This window comes from Diorhabda carinulata, chromosome 1 (genome assembly GCF_026250575.1).
Source record: "Diorhabda carinulata isolate Delta chromosome 1, icDioCari1.1, whole genome shotgun sequence".
Lineage (NCBI taxonomy): Eukaryota > Metazoa > Arthropoda > Insecta > Coleoptera > Chrysomelidae > Diorhabda > Diorhabda carinulata.
The window spans coordinates 14,854,102-14,875,536 of NC_079460.1; the positions used below are offsets into that span (position 1 = coordinate 14,854,102).

The window sequence follows — 21,435 nt, forward strand, 5'->3', positions numbered from 1 at the left end:
TAGATAACTTAATTACGTTCCTTAGGTCACAGTATTTCACTCAACCTCAAGAATTCATATTTAACGCCAATATTATTTCTTCTCTAAAAGGTGATACCTAGATATTTCTTGAATTACTCAAATTTAACACTTTAGACAGATGCACGTTCAGCATTACTAGCTAAATACGGAGATCGACGCTCCGAAGATATTTTATTAACACTGTTATCTACTACAGTACATTACGATAATGAGTCATACGATCAATATTACCAAAGAATCTGGAATAACTTGAACGATTTGCTTCAACATATAGCATAGCCCTTAATGACAATATGAAAACTGTCAATTTCAAAGCCCCAGATTTCAAAAATATTGCTTTTAAAACTTTTTGCACTGGCCTCAACGAGCCTTATTGCGAATATTTATCACATTTTCAAATTAATTCTCTTGACGAAGCCCTACAAAAATGTATCTCCCGAGACAACCATAAAAATCAACAATTGTATATGAACTTTTTAAGGAGCCAACAAATAGAAGATTACCCCCTAACCAAAAACCAAAACAAAATCCCAATCATTTACAGTATAAAAGAGTTAATCAAACTTTCAGGCGAAACTCTATTAGTAACCCAAGTCCATCTCGAAACAACTCTTTTGTAAATTCACCTATTTCTCCAATAAATAAAATTTAGAACAATAACTTTCCTAAAAATAACCAAAGTTTTAATAGATCTCAGCCTAATATTTTTGGTAATAATTAATCATTCAATTATCCATCTATAGCAACTCTTTCGTAAATAATCCAAATTCGTCAAGAAATTTTTCAGCTTCTCGAAGTTCCCCACAAAGTGGTGTACAAACAATTTCTACCAGAAACCAACCTATAATTTCAATGTCGATTCTCAACAAAATGAAAATGTCCAAAATCTTGATGATATTTTAGTCTTTGACGATACAAATGAGAATTTCGAAAACGACAAGTCTGATACAAATTCAGATGTTCAAGACGAATTTTTACGAAGTCACCAAATCAATAAATCTTAATAATATCCGTAACAACCCTCAACTACTATACTTTATTATGCCAAAGTCTAAACTAAAAGTTTTGATTGATACAGGAGGATCAAATAAAATCATATCTCTGAAAGCTTCTACCTATGCTACAAATGGTTACATTAACGATATCTATCTACCAAATCCTTTGCAATTAGAACCTATAATGTCGAGCATTTAGATAAATATAAAATATGAAACGGTCCAAATAAATCATACCCTTCATTAATTCGTACTCACCGTCTAAACCAAGAAGAATAAGAAAAAATTTTGAAGCTTTCTAATAAATATAAAAATATTATTTATGATGATAATTCCGAATTAACTTCCGCTAAAATACACAAAATAAGAACAAAAGATGAAGATCTAATTTACGTCAAAAAGATTTCCGACAACCGAAAGCAATGCAGGAAAAAATTTCAAGATAGGCCAATCAATTACTCGATAAACAAATTATTAAGCCCTGAATATCTCCTTATTCCGCCCCTGTTTGGTTTAAACCAAAAAAACCCCGATCCTTCTGGCACGAAGAAATTCCGAATAGTTATTGACTACCGTAAATTAAATGAGAACACTATTGAAGATAAGTATAATCTTACCAATATTGAAAACATCTCAAATAATCAAATAATCGAAGCTCCCATCAAATTTATCCCTAATTCAATCGAAAAAACAGCTTTTTGCCCCATGACGAGTTTATGCGATTGCCATTTGGTCTCAAAAACGGACCTTCTGCTTTCGAAAAACTGATATATAACATTCTCAGTACCTTTCTCAACAAATATTGCTTCGTCTATATAGTTGACGTCATTATTCTCTCAACATCCCTCCAAGAAATCTTGATCAACATTGCTGCAATTTTTGACAACATTCCAAAAGCCAAAAACTTGGAAATTCGCTTTTCTTGGTCACATAAATGCATTAAGTCCAATCCCAGTAAAAAAGAGCCCATAAGAAATTTCCCCATTTCAAAGATTGTGAAAGAAGTGAGATATGTCTTTTACGAGAATAACATCACCCTTTTCTCGATTCACTCGTAGAGGAGCTGTAATAGACCAAACAAACGCTAATTACACAAAATTTTTTGAGAAGTGCAAACAACTCTTATGCAATGCCCCAGCTCTGCAGCACCCCACCTTTCAATAACCTTTTGTTTTGGCTCCGTCCCATCCCAAAATTACCACCCCATATCATTATTACTCCCGAACTTTGAACTCCACCTTATAAAATTATTCAACCATTGAAAGAGAAATTAGATTACTGTAAACACTCCCGTCCGTATTTTTATGGTCAAAAATTCACTGTCGAAAGCGACCACAATACCCTTGTATGGATCTGCAATATTGAAGACACCACATCTCTATTAGCCCGATGGAGACTAAAGCTAGAAGATTATAATTTTGATATAAAATACCGTAAAGGCAAAAAAACTAAGTAGCCGATTGTCTTTACAGAGTACAATGCACTTTCAAATTCTTCTATTTGTATCGAGCCCCCTGATCTCTCGATTTCGATCTAGACAAATTTCTTGAAGAATTCGACAAAAATCAATCTTTCAGCAAAAATATTCGATTTCCGGAATTCCTATATCTGATTATCCCATTAATTCAGCAACAAACCAAATTATTATCCCTAAGTTTAGTTATTATGAAATTATTTATAGAAAACCTCAATGACAATTGGATAATGGAAATATCCGATGCTTTCAAAAAAATACAAAAACGAAAAATTTATGATTCATGTACCACACGAACTTCAACCCTTCATCTATTATTACTTTAAGAAAACTTTTGACACAACTGTTAAGGCTATTTTCTGCAATAAGCTACTCCAAGACATAGAAGAAGAACAAAGACAAATACAATGTGTAAAACAATATCACACCGAAAATCATAACGGCATAGTTGAAACCTATAAACATTTGAAAAATCAATTTTATTGGCCGGCTATGCAAACAACCATTTCTAATTGCATAAATCAATGCGAGATTCATTTAAAAAATAAATATGAACGACACCCTTATCAATTATCCCAGTTAGGCCCATTATTAGGAGAGAAAACTTTCGACATAATTCAAATTAACTTATTCAAATGTAACAAAAATTACTTAACTATTGTCGATTCCTTTAGCAAATATGCTCAATGTTATAAAATCTTCGACAAAATTTCCATATAAATTCTTAACAATTCAAGCCATATTTTTCTCATCATAATAACCCGAGAAAAATGTGTCTGATGATGGCAATCAATTTAATTTTGCTATAATTGAAGAATTCACGAAACTTCACAAAATTGAGATACATTTCACTGCGGTCACTAATAACTCATCCTCTAATTCTCCCATTGAACGATTTCATTCTATCCTTATAGAAAACCTTATAACATTGCGAGACAAAATCCAGAAGACCCCTTGGATATCTTCACACATGCACTTTTAATTTATAATTAGTCAATCCACAGTTCTCACTATTTTCAATTCTTTATGGCCCATATACCGAAGAGGTATATTTCGATTTTGATCTCCCGTTATATAAAACATACAACCATCCTATGTCACAAAAAAGATCAGCGATAATAAGTTTGGCTGATAGATCTATCCAATTATCAGATCTTGAATTTAGATGCTTAGCTATTCAAAAAGCAGAAACTGCATTAAAAGAAAATAATTATCCGGAAAAAATGATAAATAACATATTCAAGAAAAGGATAAACAGATACTGCAATCAATTTAAAAACAAAGCAGAAACGAAACAACAAAACATAAAATATTTTTCCTTACCATATGTACAAAGACTTTCACAACAATTATCGAATTATTTCAATGAATATATTAGTATAAGTCATCAAAAACATAATACATTATCCATAGTCTTTCAAAATCATATTTCGATTTTGGGAAAAAAGTAGCAGCACTCAAATTAAAATACTTTATTGGAAATATTTTCCATTTGATCAACAAACAGTCTTCTTCGATTACCCTTCTGGTTTTTAGTCACAATTTTGGTACAAATCGTTCCAATGTCCAAATCGTCAGTCAAAACTTGTACGTGTTTTAATTTAATCTTTCACACGTTTAATGTGTATTAATGTTCCCATCAATTTTTGAAGTTAAAGGTGTCTCCGTTCGAAGTTGTTATACATTATCTTATTGACCAAAAATGACTTGTACCAGCGAAAGCTTGATAAGCAATTTTCATATTCATAAAATTTGACACACAACTTAATGGCATAACGTTGCTCTAGATTCTTACCCTCTAGTTTTTTATCACAAAACTAAAATTGCGCTGATGGTATTGTCAGAAATTATGTGTTAGTAGTATGGAGCTTGAGCTGAGAAAATGGAAGGTATAAACAAACTGGTCTAGCATAGGACGGTAGACAACGTTGTCAGATCGCCTGCAGTATTTCCAACCTCATATCTTCACGTATCACATTCACATTCCAAAAAGCTTGACTTCCACCGTTCTTTAATATTTGAAATGTGAAAGGAAACGTAAATCATCGATAGTTATTACAGCTTCTTTATTCTCTTCTGTTAGTTATTTTCCTATTCTTTAGTACCTGTTCTTTCATGTTTCATGTCAATTTTTTATCTGTCTTTTAAATCAGAGAAGACCTAAGATCAAGACGATTTAGAATCATCGGGAAACTAGTCATCTGAAAGTTTTTTTTTTAATTTTGTGAACTTTTTTATGCTATATACTAGGTTTCGAACAACTTTGCATCAATTTTCAAGGCTATAATAAATACCAAAAGAAACTGGAAAACTGGAAACACACATAATTTAAATTTTCTTTTGAACTACATTATCATAATGGCAAATCTAGAATTTGGTTTTGGAACGGAAATTTTTTTTCTATTGAGGAATTTCATAAAAGCTGATCTTACTAGTTCTTGTCGATTTGTTGCCAGCTTATTTGGAGTTGATTTTTAACTCGTATACGGGGCGTAATCAGAGTTTAATATACAGGAGTGGAAATTTGATGAAAAATTGCTTTTTCTATCTATTTCAAAGTATTGAATATTTGACTTGAAGAAATAATAGAAACGCCCATTCCATGCAAGAAAAATGATTGGAAAATCACTATATTGTCATTCATATTTTATTATCGACGGATGCCACCTGTCACTCTTGAAAAATTGAAAAAAGGGGATGACGACATGAGTCAAAAGTCCGCGTATTTCGTGATTTTTTTTAACTAGCCAGTCTCTAATTTCTTACAGTTCAGTTATATGTTACAAATTTGTTTGAAAATGTATTGGAAACGACATTGATTATTAATGATTGGAGAAAATGTGAAACTAGTAGTATAAATGATTCAACAGACTAAATAAGTCAGTTAAAGACGAAAAACAGTCGGAACGTCTACTCCAAATATGTTTGAAATGTATGTTTAAACAAGTGACTGACTATGTGAGACCTTAGTGAAGATAAAATTTTGTACGGGTCCTTGTAAAGCATTTTAATAGTTTTTTGCAAATGAGACGGATGAGTGTTGAATATTACATTGGATGGTGTGTTTTTGGCCGCTAGAAGTCCTTCTGTCTGTCACCAGACTTTTGGCTGGTGAGGAGTGAGAAGCATTGACACCATTCCTGACATTGAGAATGCTACGAAAGGCAGATGAAAGCTTTATTATCGATTAACTTTGTTAAATAATTAATAGCTTTTCTGATCGCATCACGTTGATAAAAATGGTTTTGATAAAATTTAAGGTTTCAAGATAATAATGAAACACACATATAACAAAAACTTAAACAAACATTTATTTAGTACAGAAATTGATTAAGTATATATTGCACATAGGGAGACGCTACGAACATATTCATGAAGCTATCGTAATGTTGTCTTTTTGTACTGAACAGTATGTAACAACATGATACAAGTAGGTAACCCTAACAAATAGTAACACTAATAATAAGTAAAACTAACAAATTGAAGGGAAAATCACATTTCTACCATGAGAGCACCTTTTTAATAAATTTATAGAATCGCTACAGATGGTTTTACCAAAATCATGAGACGCGCTCTTACAGGAATCTTCATAATAGCTAACTTTCAAATTTGTTGAAAAGGAACATAAAACGGTATATATACATGTATAGGTAATAATTTTGTATGCAATAATCGACAACAATGTATATTAAAATAAAATTACTACAATTGCTTTGATTTCTTAACATTTACCCTCTTATTTTAGCAGTACTGAAATACAGTAGTACTGTAGAATAGAGATATAGTTATTTAGGTAAAACTTTCTTTAATTTCTTATTTTTTAGACCTTTTTATATATTAATGCTTCTAAATTTTCTTGATTTTAAGTCGTAAAATCAAGAACATTTAAAAGCATTGTTATTTAGGTATAGTTATAACTGTTTGACAGAGAGATGGAAACCACACACAAAATTGATTTCCAGTAGATGCCAAACAAAATTTAAACTACAACTAAACAAAGTTAATGTTCCAGCTAGTTTCTGTAGAAATATCAGCATTATTTTATCCCGATCCAAAAAAATTCTCCCAGATCGAATACGACGGAATATATTAGATATTAAAATACGTTTTGATGAGCATCTTTTCCTGTAAAAGTTGTCTCAAGACTAGAAGCAAAAGAGGCTGCACATTTTTAAAGATAAATAGGTATTTTAATTTTAATTCAGACACAGAGTGATCATGAAAATTACAAGCATGATATGGTTAAAGAAATCGTCACGATGTAGGTAATCATAAAAAAAAACTTTTTATGGATTCGAAGAAACCTCCTCTAAAAATTTGAATTGGTGGTGTGGAATGTTTCTAAAAATCTTCGATGAATTTTGCACCCGTTCTAATTTTGAGCTTGAACCACCAAAAAAGTTAGGTAAGTATCAATAAAATTATTTATGAATTTCAATTTGTAAAAAAAGAAATGAGGCCGTTAGTATTTCGATTTTCCTCAAAATTTTCCAGGTTTAATTCTCATTTTTAAGCTACAGTCTTATAACTAAGTGATACACCTCCTACATAAGGAGTTATTTTACGAAGGAATCCATAGGAGGGATTAAAATATTTGTTACATGTTATATATGATTATTTTCACAATCAGGCACATGATTTTTATAGTAATGTCTGTAGGTAAAGCGGATGTATAGGGGTATAAACTTTAAAATATTCAGTTAAGATGATATTTCATTTATACTTCTAGTGAAATCTGAAACATATTTAAATCTAATTTTCTACTAGAAAAAACATATATCAATATATTTATATTTTGATAAAAATGTGCTGCCTTATGATTTTGTAATTCGAACTTTAAACCTTACTCCAATCTTACACTATCAACTGATATAACATTAATTTAACAAAAGTATATTTACAGCTTTTGTACCTACTAGTCAGAATGCTGTATCATATTAGATCAGTATACAAAAATATAAAATCAATATTAAACAGAATCGAGTTATAACTGAAGCTTACAATAATTTTAATATATTTTATTATGATAACATAAAGTGGAATATTTAACTATATCCTCTACTTTTTCTTCTAAAAAAATAAAGAATCAATTTTATACACCATTTAAAAATACTATATATATATATACATATATATATATATATATATATATATATATATATATATATATATATATATGTATATATAAATACTTCATTTATATATTATACGAGTACTTATGGATATTTTACAATTTGACCATAAACGACTAAATAAGTGATTTCTGACGGCGACTTTTAATGATCGATTTAATCTCAGCAACAAAATAGTTGTGAGAACTATTTTTCTTCTTGTGGGCGTTGCTCTCATGTAGGCAATTCGAATTTTACCAACAGCAGCGTGAAAACATAAGATATTTTGTATCTTTTAGTCTTAACTATATTCCTTCTTAACACGTCAGTCCAAGGTATTCGAATTCTTCGATACAGCTACGTAAATTTCTGCAGATGCTTGTTTTCCACTTTGTTTTCACAAAACATATAGAAACGAAGCAAAGCTGGTTGTAAGAACTGTAGTATCATACACGTAATTGAATAAAAAGTTTGTGTTGAACAAATTTTTTCAATTAACAAAATGAAAATATCTACTTGCTTGAATTTTTTTCACGATACTTTTTGTTGTTTCCATATTAGAACCGCAATTTAATAAAAAAAGAGCTTTTAGTTTTATATTCATATTTTGAACTTACAGTTGATGTAATCACAACAATGAGAAAAAAACTATTGCCGAAGTTATTTTTGTTTTTTTCTAAACGGTGTAACAAATTCAAGAGAAATTCGTTACCCAGAAGCAAGGGCGTAAAATGATGCTGATGTTAGTTCCTCCAATGTGCTTTTTGATGCTACAAAATGATTTCTTTTTCAAATTCGTTGTCTCACCCAAAATATTTATCATTCATGGCAAATAAAACATTTTGCAGCTCTTTTTTCAACAATTATCCTAATTATATTATATACCTAATACTGCAGCTACAGTTGTCACGTGAACTCGAATTCAAATCGATCAACAAAATTCGGAACGAAACAATGTTGAAAAAATTTTGATGCAGGATTTTTTAATCATATTTAATCAATTATATACCCTTGTTCAATTGTTACAAAACAAATTCGATATATATATATAATATAGTTTACTGAAACCAGTTCTTTTTTATTTCTTCTTCTCATTATTAGTGTTTAGAAACGATTATTTTAGCTACATTGACAACTTAAATTATATTCATTTGGAATAATATACAGAAATAAAACAATGGACAATAATAAAACTAAAACCTATATATTGTTAATGAAATTATTGAAATCTACAGTGCTTTTCGTCAAACCTAATTATAAAAATAATATTATGAATAATCAAATTCTACTTATCTAGAAAACTGTATATTATGAAAATATATAAATATTTATATGGAATTCTAGTAGAAAATAATGATTACCATTGAAAATATAAAATGTAAAATAAAATAACAGATTTGTTTTAGAGCTAAAACAACCTATAAAATTTCGGAAATGTCTACCTTTACATTTATATATTATTTTTTTCGACATCTAATATATACCTTGATAATTACAAAAAGTCTTAAAAACCATTGATTTGTAATTTGAAAACTCTGAAATAGATTTCCACAAAAACAATTTGAAAATTAGTACCAAAAAAACCTTGATTGTTTATTATTACTATTATGATTTTTTGTTTATTAATTTTTCTTCAATAAAAGCTCCTTGCATATGTCCACTTAAAAGACTTTTTTATTTATTTATTAATATTGCGAAAAAAATTATTCTCTATAAAAAGTTCTGCATGATGTAATGCTTAAATTGCAGCCATCAAATAAGAAATATTTAGTACATCAAGGAAAATATAACAGGAACGAGAATTATAGAAAAAGCACCGTTGTGAGTGAAACGACGAAATTAGATGTAATGTTATTTATTGTGCAAAATTCTAATATAATTTGGAATAAGTTTCATCCAAATAAACTCAATTTTTTTATATGTAAAAACCTAGAGACTACGTTAAAGCATTTAACAGAATGCTTAATCAAACCAACTTGGTCCTCAAGATATTTACAAATCATTTCATGTCACACTCTATCTTACGAAATAAATGATTATTAGTTTGACTGGGAAGACTACCCAATTTCCAGAATCTGAATTCAGAAGCACATTGAAAAGCAAAGATTTCACCAAGCATAAATAATTATCCTGAAAAAATAGATAATATACTGTTATAAGCAATTAATCGACAAAACAGATCTTAAACATCAGTATGTGAAACACTATCAAATTTTTAATAAGTAAATGACAATAATTCATCAAATAGTTTAGGATAATACCAAATATTGAAAGGAGTAAAATTATATACGAGGCTCCATTTATTAATTGCTATGCTGTTCACATTGTTCAGAATAAATTTCAATATTAGAAAATAGATCAAGAAGTCATCAATCCGAAGAAAACTGTATTAATAAACCATGAAAGAGCAAAGCAGCTAACACTGATTTGTAAGAATAGAAAGATCCTTGAAATAGTGGCAAATAAAAAAAAGAATTTTTGAAACGATTTATATACATAAAAATTAGAAATTCATCATTAGGTATTTATAATAGAAAAACTTGTGTAGTTAAAGAGTATTTATTTTGATCTACTCCAACGCTCGCATTATAAATAAACAAGGATCAGAGTAGTCAATACCTGATACTTTGATAAAAACCGAAATCTATTTTCTATGAAAAATACATTATTGAATAAAATTCATTTAAAATCAATTTCATTCATTTAAGTAGGTATGAAACGGTCTCAGAAGTAAGAAATGAAATACGTTACATATATAGTACAGTGTATATTTAATATACATTGGTTTGGCTCAACTTATTTTTAACAAGAACTTGGAGAAGAAAGATAAGTAGGTTCGGATAGGATGTCATGAGTAAGATATAATATGAAGAATATGTATTTAGGTATGTTAATATAACTTGGTAATTTGAACCTGAAAACCTCGTAGTTTAATCATTTAAACTCCATTTGTAATGAAAATGAAGTTTTCTAAAATAAAAATAACGTACATTTTGTTTTATGAATAGAAAAAATGTAAGCTTCAATTATAGTCGAATTAGATATTAGAAAATGCAGATATATGAAAATGCGGGCAATGACACTGTTCAAGTCGAATAATACTAAATAACATGTACCTATCTTGCATTATGTACACTCTTACATAATAGGTACTAGAAACACTCGGTATACTACAATATTTGCATAAACTTGTTATTAAATTAGTCCAACTACAGTTTTGTTCATGTTATTTTGTATTATCTTATTACTTTTCTTTGGTTTCAAAATAGTTGAACAGACACACTATGCGTGAACTTTCTCACTACTTGCATCTGAAAAGTATGAGACAACTTAAGCATTTAAATCAAAGATTGGCATCGTATCGTTTCGAAAAAAATTGATAAAAAATTGTCAAAACATATTAAATTATTTTTACTATGATGGCGGATACCAATTTGTGGGAGTAGTGGGCGTGTTTTTACTTGAATGATATAAATGGAACCCCGTTCCCGTAGAACCGTGGTGATAAAATTGGGGTTGATCTACATACGAATACACTTGGGGTTTCAGAGGTAGAGGGCTGTCTGGGTATTGATGTCTTAAAACATCTTGATATGGAACAGTCGAGTCAAACGCAACACCTCCATGTAATTGTTGATGTTTATCACGGGGAGATACACTTGATGGGGGAGTCATGGAATGATAGTCCATATAATAACTAGTCGGATAGTTTTGGTGTTGCGATAGTAAAAACTGGTGTTCACTATAAGATGCTGAGCCCTCGCTACTGGGAGGTGTTGGTAGTGCCCCTACACCTACTTGATTGTCATTGGGATAGTAACCAGGAGAGCTACCAGATCTATTACTACCTTGCACATTTGCCCGAATTACACTTTCCCTATTAGCGTAGAGTTGTCTTAGGAGAGCCGAGGCTGGCAAGGGCCCTTGTTGTTGTAACTGCTGATGGTGGGCTCCGATCCATTGAATAGTCGTCTTCTGTTGTTGTTTCAGAAGAGCATCTGTACTGAAATCTGTTGGTTGATGGATCGGTGATTTGCAAGCAGGAAGATGTTTGGACATGGCGTTTTCCAAATCTTTTACCGACGTCACACTGCTGACTGAGTCCTCAAGTTTCTTGGGGTTAGTGTCGGTGGTGGTGTCCGTTGATAAGTGATGGGTACCGTTATTGGAATGACAAGAAGAAGCTGGGCTTATTGCAGAACCTCGATGAGTTGCAATTGCGTCATCTTCTTCATTCTCGTCAGATGACGTGTTTTTTCTCTTCGTTGTTCGTCGAGCAGGAAATGACTTCCGATGATCCTTGTTGATGTTGACAATTGGTGTAGATTGGAGCGGCGTCACGAGATCCATACGATGAGTCCGAAGATCTCCAGGCTCTTGTGTTGCAGAAGCTTCATTCTCGTTGGCACTGCCTTCACAGTTAACATCCTCCAATTCCTGGCTGGAGTCCTGGGGCGGGTTGGTAAGGCCTCCGACGTTCAGGTCATCTGACCACAGAATCAGTTAGAATATATATACTAGCATTGGTGGTACGTCAACGTACCTCCACGTTCGGCGTCTGATGATCCGTTCTCCGGGTCGTTGTTACTCGCCTCCTCTCTCTTTACAACGCGATTCGGGTCGTCTAGCTGACAGCAATCCATCACCACAGACTCGTACTCTCGTCGGCTGTAACATAAACTTGTTCAATTTTACTTTCAGTACAATGGGAAATAAATGAACCTCATAGGTTGCCTATAGATTTGTTGAGTTGAAAACGTATAAATAGCACAGGGAAAATGAATTCAATGGAATTCAATTGGAATTTTACTAATTATAATTGTAAATATCATTATCAATAAACAAAATATATTGAATTTCATTAGCGACATGTGTTATGATGATGTTTGTTTAGTGATTTTGTCACAATCCCACAACGAAAAGGCTTATGTATATATATATATATATATATATATATATATATATATATATATATATATATAATTATATATATATATATATATGTATACGAGGATTTTATCCTAGTTGTTATAAAATTATCTACAGTCAAAAGAAGACATAGCTCAGGTCTTTAAGGATATAAAGCTGCAGAAAAATCATAGTAGAACTGACTAACATAGTTTATGAAATTTCGTCATTAAATTTTGTTAAAAAATACTTCGGTCACTCTAAAAGGTCACTCATCAATCGGAGAAGTTATCCGATTGGTGAGTGACAGCAAATTATATCATGATAGGTGCTCGTTGGAATCACACATTTTCTATGAAGGTTATTCTATGAATTATGAATTGCCTATTTTCAGAAAAAAACATATTTTGCTCAATATTATCAGTTTAATAGAATTTTTTTAAATAACCTAAAAATTCAACGCTACTATCAACCAACTAACCTTACCTAACCTATAAAACTCAACTTCACTCATAACGACCTAACCCATTCTAGCATATAAATATTCAATGTCATTCTGAATCTAACCAATCAAAATTCACATCAATTTGAGTAGCAACTAGAATCAATAGACTATTTATGTCACGAATCAGTTTGAATATTGATCTTTGAAGTTTATGATTTTTATAATTTTGTCAAAAGAGATTAAATTTCAACACCAACTACAATCCTCATTGAATAAATGTAAGCAATTTCTAATATTATTATACTTCTGTACGTATTTTTACATTGTACTTTGAAAATAATTTCAGTCCCTGATAATGAATACATAAGTATTCAAAAGCACGGAATATAAGTATATTAAATAATAGTATACTTTAGCGTTTAATTTTGCCACACTCCTCCTGCGAATAAGACCAATGACAGCTGTAAACCAAAATAATTTAGACAAATCTAATAACTATTTTACCGTGAAATTTTATTAAAAAACATAGTTGGACATGTATTTTAGTCTAAAATTTAAAAAAAAAACACTATTCTTAAAATGCGTGAAACATTTCTAATAAATATTACTTACAAACAGGCCCATTTATTTTTCTGGGTGTCAAAGATTTTCATAAAAAAGATGTTAGGGGAATATATAAGTGCATGGATTATTCGAAAAAAACAATTGAACTAAAAAACTCTGATTTTTTGTTACAAATACCATTTTGAAATTTAATAGTAAGCTCTTGAAAATATATCAAAATTTTCAGTATCTCTATATCAAAAAACGTCCTTTAATATTTATATTATCAATATTTAATTGATATTTTTTTTGAAGCGCGTCTCTCAATGTTTCGTTTGAAATTAACCCTGTATAAAAATTGCATTTTTTCAACCTCGAGTTTGATTTTAATAAACCCATAAGACGTGATACACCTATTTCTGTGTTGAATCGAAGGGATATATTATAAGACCAGTAGCACCCCGAACACGTATGTCGACGTGACACAGCTGTACTAGAATATCGGATGACCTATAGACTAACGTCTGACTCTGATGAAGAGAATGTCGTCCATGACTGGAGTATTCGAAAAGCTCACGTAGACATCCCCTTCATCCCGATCTGAGATGCCATAGTACCATTTCAAAAGTATGACACGTAGACCATATTTAAGTATGCTGCTTGGGAATTTCTATCAAATTGATTTTACGTGTGCAAGGTTAGTCAGCCGCACTGGTCCGGCAAGCACGTACCTATCGAGTATTGATAATTAACTGTTAAAATATTATTAATATCATAGTAAACTGGATATATACTATAAGAGAATTTGCCATCATAATATTTGAGGAAATGTACCGGATGAACAGATACAAAGTGGTATATATCACGAACCATTCGTCGTAGAAAGTTTGAGTACTGAAGTAGCCTAAAGATGTAGTATTGCCATATTATCAACATAGTAGACAAGGGAACGCAACAACTTAACATATTTTGATAAACTTGGTCCTGTCAAAAAATAACTTATTGCTTCATCAAGTGCATATCACGTGTGATGTATTTTATTCTTATGTATGACGCTAGAGCTCGCTTTTTGATATAACAACAAGAATTACAAAATTCTTTAAAAATTATATGCACACAATATAAGTCTTTTTCATAAAATTGTGTTGAAATTATACTTAAAGTGCAACAAATGAAACATATCTCATATATAGTCTAAGTAGATAATATATAGGGATCTTGGTAGCAAAGGTCTAATTACATTACATGATAAAGCCTATCGTTATTCTGTTACCATCGAAGCTTTTTTGTTATACGATAAGCACTACTTTATTACTTTTCCTATGACTAAGAACTTGATTATTTCTGATGCATTTGAAGTAAAATTCTATTTCTATCTATTCTAAGAATCTATCTTAACTACCTTTTTGCTAATGATATTTTCCATTTTTCAAATTTTGGAAATGAGGCTGGTAGGAAAAGGAATTCCTTCGCAAATCTAGAAATTTTTTTACTGTCTTTTTCTTTTCACCATTATATTTACGATAAATAATTTCCAAGATACAACACTTTTTTATTCTTATCTGGGTACACTGTACATTGTAAATAACCCATTTTATCTTTCCAATACGTTACATTAGAGTGACGAGCATACAAGGTTCATGAAATTAAGAAACAATGGGATTAAAATGATTTTATATGCTTTCATATACACTTAATAAGCAAAAATATTTTAGGTGGTAATAACTTAACGTCTTAATTGTAAACAAAGTTCGTTATGGTGAAATTTTGCTAAAAGGATAGCGACACGTAAATTTTTAGTGGATAGAAAATTTTTTCAATGAGAATAAGCTGCATAACTTTTTCTTTAAATATTTAATTAAAAGAGTATTTGTATCCCAATTCTCTGACAATATCTGAAAATAATTTCAAAAATATTTATCAAAAAGTGAGGAGTGTTAAGTAAACAGATCAATAAGTTGTCTAATTTCGAATGTAAAATTATACATGCACATTTTTAAGTTGGAAACCAATATACCTATTTTTAGAAGTATAGTTGATCAACTAAAGAGATAAATTATTGCATAAGACATAACTATAGATCATGTTAAATTTTTCTCGTTTATGATTCAATACAGATTCATTGAAGAAAATACTGGATCTATTCCGCCGACCGGAGTTACGTAAAGGCAAGAAAGGGAAAGTTAAAAAAAGCAAACGCAAGAGAAAAATATTGGTAAAAAATGGAACAAATTAGGAAGAAACCTATTATGTGTCGAATCTATGTGTAATTAATAAATAATTAATCACAGAATTTTGCAGAATCCAAACTAGATAGGATTTGAATGTCTCATACCATTCAAGTAATTTGAAATAATGAATGCTCACCTCATATTTAAAAATTTTAGATTCCTTATTTAGAGAATTATAAAAAACAGTAATAAAAATATTCAAGTCATAAAAAAGAGACTATCTATATACAATTCATTAGTAACAAATCCATTTATGGCGGTATTATAACTTTTATTATTACATATTGATAATGAGGGTTTGTCGTTTATGAGCTATCGTTTATATATATCTACATAAATAAAGGGAATATGTCTTAAGACTGTAATTTCGATAAATATACCGTAAAATGTGCTGCTTTGAACTGATATTTCTTAAACTAATTCAAAATACCTTAGGTTTCTGATTGATGTTGTTGGAGACCTAAATGAGGTCGACATACACCTGGTCTAAGAGAAATTGTTCGTGATTCTTGGCAAACTAGGACAAGATGTCATGCATTTGCACCACTGAGCATTGACACTTGTTTTCAAAGCACAACCCTATAACTGAATATTAGTTTCAGGGTTCAACTGTATCACAGCAATTTAATTCATACGGGCAGAATAAAATGTCGCTCCAATACCCAATACATTTTTTTTTTAAATTTAATTCTCTTCCTTTTTCAGGAGCGCAGCTTCGCATCTAATTCCTTTAATAATGTCAATTCTATTTTCACAACAAACTTTTTTTGCTTTTCGATAACTTTTCATGATATGTTAGAAATCTAATTATCTGGGCAGGGATTATCTCATATTTTTAGTAGTTCATGCTACGATTTGTTGAAAGACAAAAGAAATACTCCTATATTTATCATTTGTTAGCCAACAAGACCACGTTGGGTAAGCTCATTATCAGAGAGTAAGCTCTATTTTGGATTCAATTAGCTACATGTGGACGGGTATTGTTGTGAAGCAAAATGATGCTTTTATTAGGCATGCCATAATGCGTCTGTTCTCTTATTTTTTTGTTAGCTTTTTATACCAAATCGTCATTATTGACAGAAGAACGGACACTGCGTTCCAAATCGTGTTTATTGGTACGGTCTTCTTTAAACGCCCTTAACCAGTTTCGAACCAGCTTTTGTCACAAATAATATTTTCTTCGTACATTGCATAGATCTCACGATATCGTAAACAATCGCACGCTTCAATAAAAAATGCCAAAGTTGTGTTTGTGTTACCGACAGATGTAAGTCTACAGCTCGCATGCGCTGAACGCCGACTGCAAAAATGCAGACTGGTGAATTCGAAACGGTACTTATTCGTATTAAAAGTTTTTCTGGATCTTATTATTATATCCTAAGACTTCGACGATTATCTTACGTTCCAATAAACACATTGTCATTTATAAGTCTATCTAGGTCGAGCTGTAATTATTTGTGAAACTTTCATATAAGCAAACTGAATCCTTTCGGTGCCGAAAGTCATCTCTCACTGTTCATTTTACCGCCCGATGTTTTGCTTGATATTTCTAAGTAAGAGGCTTAAAATCATAATATTTTCAAATTAGAAAAATGAGTTAATACTGGAGGCACAAGGTAATAGCAAGACGAAAAAGTCCCTGAGGACTCTTCCTGCCTACCCCAACAGCTTTACCCTCTTGCTAACACACCCTCCGTTATTGTTGGTTTGCTCCCTTTGTAGTCACTTCAGAACAACTTTTAATTCTTGTCATTTGTTTTCCATAATTTAAATTGACTTACATATATTGCCCTTGATTTGCAAAGATATTTTGCAATATTAATGAGGAAAAAGTAGTTCTGGAGTATTTGAAATTTATGGAAAATACAAAAAACACAGAAGTACTTAAATTCCATTATGTACGGATATTTTATATATACCTAATGAATTCTGTATCTATCCAAAACATACCAGATGCGTACGAGGTACAAAAACAATTTCTTGAAATAAAACTTCAAACACAAATATATATACGAGGGGCATCCATAAAGTAAGTTTCTCTATTAGAAAAGGTAATTGTAATGCTTTTTATATAGAGCAGGCATCTAAATATTTAGAAAATAGATTAAAAGGTCATCAATACGATAAAAAAATGAAACTGCATTATCAAACCATGAAATATCAAAAAACATGCAAAAGAGTTATTTGACTCATTCTCGTAGAAAACAGAAATAAAATTAAGACAAATTATAACGAAAAATATGAAAAAAAGGAAAAATTCTACGAAGTGAAAAGTGGAAGAAAATGATGAACAGCCCAGAAACTAACATATTTGGGGATAAGGAACATTCCTTCATATGTAAGTAGATGTTATTTATCAATATGTACAATACTACAAGGTTCTAGAGTTGCTCCATAATTAATAAAAAACGCCTATATCTTTCGAAAGACCTTGTATAACATTACAAAACTAATATTTATATCGTAGAGGAAAAAATCGAGAAGAATTGTTTATTTGTTAACAGTTATCTAAATCTAAGATTTTTACGATTGAGACTCGAATTGTTCAAGTTTTATATTTGGAAGTTAAATATTAGCACTATTCTTTGTGAAAGAATATTATTTTATGTATCCTATCCACTGTATTCTGCATTTTTTCTCAAACCCTTCTCATGTTCATTCTTGTCTGTTCAGACCAATTGAACTTTGCAAGATTTGTGGAACGATTCTATTTCTATTCAAATGAATTCGATTCTCTAACTTTGTAGTCGAACGATTCCTCCGCTAATTCAAATTTAAAACTTTCTTAATTGTGTCACAATTCAAGCAAATAGAGAAGTGTTACAGATATCATACTTGAATATCTTCTTTACAGTGCCGTATCAAAATTCCAATTTTTATCCTACATAAAAAACACTGAGTAGTTTTAACGTGAATCAACTAGAGTTGTGCCCTTTTCTCTCCAATAAATTTTGTAAATATTTTTTTCAAATCCGCAACATTCCTTTTCATTTTGTGTCCCCAGCTCTGATATTCCTATACCTTTTCAGTCCTTTTGAAATAAATATGTTTAGGTACCATCATATCAATGCAATGTAAAAATGAATATATAAAATACCTGATTGATTATATACACTGTGTCTAATTAACCTGGAACCATATAGAAATATTTTCCACTCTCATTTTCATAAAAAAGTCATTCTTTACAATAATTTCTGCATGGTCTAATACTTAAATACTATTATGAAATTAAAAAATATGAATTTCACTCATTTCACCTTTGACAATTGTTATTAAAAAAGTTGATTATATTAAAAAATTATTTTCAGAAATCCATTATTATTATTCTGTTAAGGAAAAATTTTTCATTTTAATTATTAACTTTTCTGCATTAGCATAGGTATGTAATTTACCACTAAATATTTAATATATTTTGTATATCAGCAATTTCCATTTAGAACGTTATTTAATGCAGGCAATCGTCACGTTCCTATTTAGATTTTATGAAATATAAGACATTACGGCTGTGTTAAGTGCCGAGGAAAAAATTAGGGAGCAGCAAATATTTTTAACACGCTTATAGTAGCTTCACCTATATTTGTTTGTAATATTGTTTATTTGTAACTCTCCTTTTTGGTTTATTACTGTTAGTATATCCCATTACTTTAATTATGTTCGTTAGCCTAAGGCTAAGGTGTCAACGGATACGCCGTTCAGGCTGTAACAAAAATATTTTTTCGGCAATTTTTTTTAGAAATTATCACCAATTTGCTCTTTACAACGAAACAAATATGACAACTGTCTGTCTCATATTGATGACTGGAACTTTATTAGAAAAAATTTATTTTTGACAATAAATCGAACTAAAAAGTAGAAAATGAATATAGTTTAATAAAACCAATAAACGCGCTTTCATAGAATATGAAACTCAGAAGCGAAGAATAAATATAGTTAAAAAAAAAACTAAAAAACACGCTTTTGGGGCAATCAAATAGAACAGTTGAAAATATTTGATTTAAAAAATCTTGAAACAATAATGAATGAAAAATACTAGTATTATTGTAAAAAAAAGCGTGAGGCGCTTTGTCCCATATTTCTCGTACATCCAGCGCCCGACGCTTTTTCCACATTAAATACTAGTATTTTTCATTCATTATTGTTTTAAGCTTATTTTTGAGAAAAAAATATTTTTAACAACAGATATTCGAAAAGAAATATTTTCCATTCAATTGATGCAAAAATTGAAAATGAATTAAATACGGTTCTAATAAAAACACTAGACACGGGTTGCTAGTGAGGACACGAAACTAAAGTGATGTTATTCATAGAACTTGCTGAAATAATTTTAGAAAGATCTGATTTTTGATCTGAAACGAAGTGAGTATAGGTACAATTGCAAATAGTTTAAAAAGTAGCAAATATCATCTAAAAAAATCCCAGTTTATTCATAAATGGGAATAAATAGATGATGACAGAACGGCTTGATACCAATAGTATTAGAAGATCAAAATATCTTTATCTAAAATTTTTACAAACTTAATTATACAACGATTTAATTAGCGAACTAACATAATTGATTCAACAAGATGGTGCTATATGCTTTACTACAATAGTTGAGAGGGAGTACCTTGAAACTAAGTGACACATCAAACTTCGTACATTTTTTGGATGACTAAGTATCATGCCTTAAGTACAATTACAGAAATTATTACAAATATTATCAAATTTTGATAGACCAAACATCGAATAATTTAAATTAGAGATTGGGTATGTGGGGCTTAAGCTAATTGAATAAAAAATGAATTATTTTATTTATTATTCTTAATAAATTATCATCATTGTTACTTATTACTTGACTTGTTTATATCTTCATTAGCAAAATGAAAATTTTTATATGCTTGCAGTAAATATTCAATTACAATGTTCATTGTTCCTTAATTTAATATTGAAACGAAAGGTAATCATGATGTTTTTCAATAAATTCGCTGACTATAAAATTACAACGTTTTTATGACTACTGATAATTGTATTGCAACTTTCTATAAGGTTTCGACATCGACACAGTATATCAAATGTACTTCCTATTGAATTTTTTCTGAGAATTTTAGAGATATGGGCCCCATTCTTCTCCCTCAAAAGCTGCATATATTTTTTTAAATTACTATTATTTTAAGTATAAAAAAATTGAATGATCTCACCTTATCACATAATTAACACAAATAATGTTTTGTTCTTCGGCATTTTTTGAATTACACACTACTGTGGCACAAGTTTGTAGCCATGTATATCCGCCATGTTTATTCATAAACCTATAGTAGTGCGTAAGGACCTGTCCTTTATTTATTACTGTGAAAAAATACATACATTTAGAAATTCTGTTAAGTTTTGAAAATTTTACCAATTTCACTTACATGCTATAACAAAAGTCATATTCATTAAGTAGTTATAACTAATATATTTAATACAAGCAGATGAATAATTCTTCTTTGCCTTTGTCTAACCGTAGATTAGATTCTCTAGATACACAATCGACAGATACACCTGTGATTCAAACTAATTTTTTTGTTTATTTGTTGTGTTCCGCAGTATTCAATTCTATATTCTTTCAAAATATTATAATATAAAAAAAAATTAAATCTTAGTAACTTTTAACTTGAATTTGCCCAAAAAATTAAAGATCTGCTAATAACAACTAGTTAGAAAAAGCGATTTTATACGGATAAGATGA

General features: G+C 30.2%; 1 protein-coding gene across 2 annotated transcripts in view; it reads right to left on the reverse strand.

Moving 5' to 3' along the window:
• Positions 1 to 7,707: 7,707 nt before the first annotated feature.
• Positions 7,708 to 21,435, reverse strand: part of LOC130898085 (protein trachealess) — a 67,801-nt gene continuing 54,073 nt past the window's right edge. Inside the window, exons 8-10 of one of the 2 annotated variants that reach the window (XM_057807136.1) lie at positions 20,906 to 21,053; positions 12,145 to 12,269; positions 7,708 to 12,088 (exon numbers count right to left, since the gene is read on the reverse strand). In XM_057807136.1, coding sequence (XP_057663119.1) covers positions 11,016 to 12,088; positions 12,145 to 12,269; positions 20,906 to 21,053 — 1,346 coding nt within the window. In that variant the 3' untranslated portion in view covers positions 7,708 to 11,015. The remainder of the gene's footprint in view (positions 12,089 to 12,144; positions 12,270 to 20,905; positions 21,054 to 21,435) is intronic. The other variant, XM_057807140.1, reaches the window with a different exon arrangement.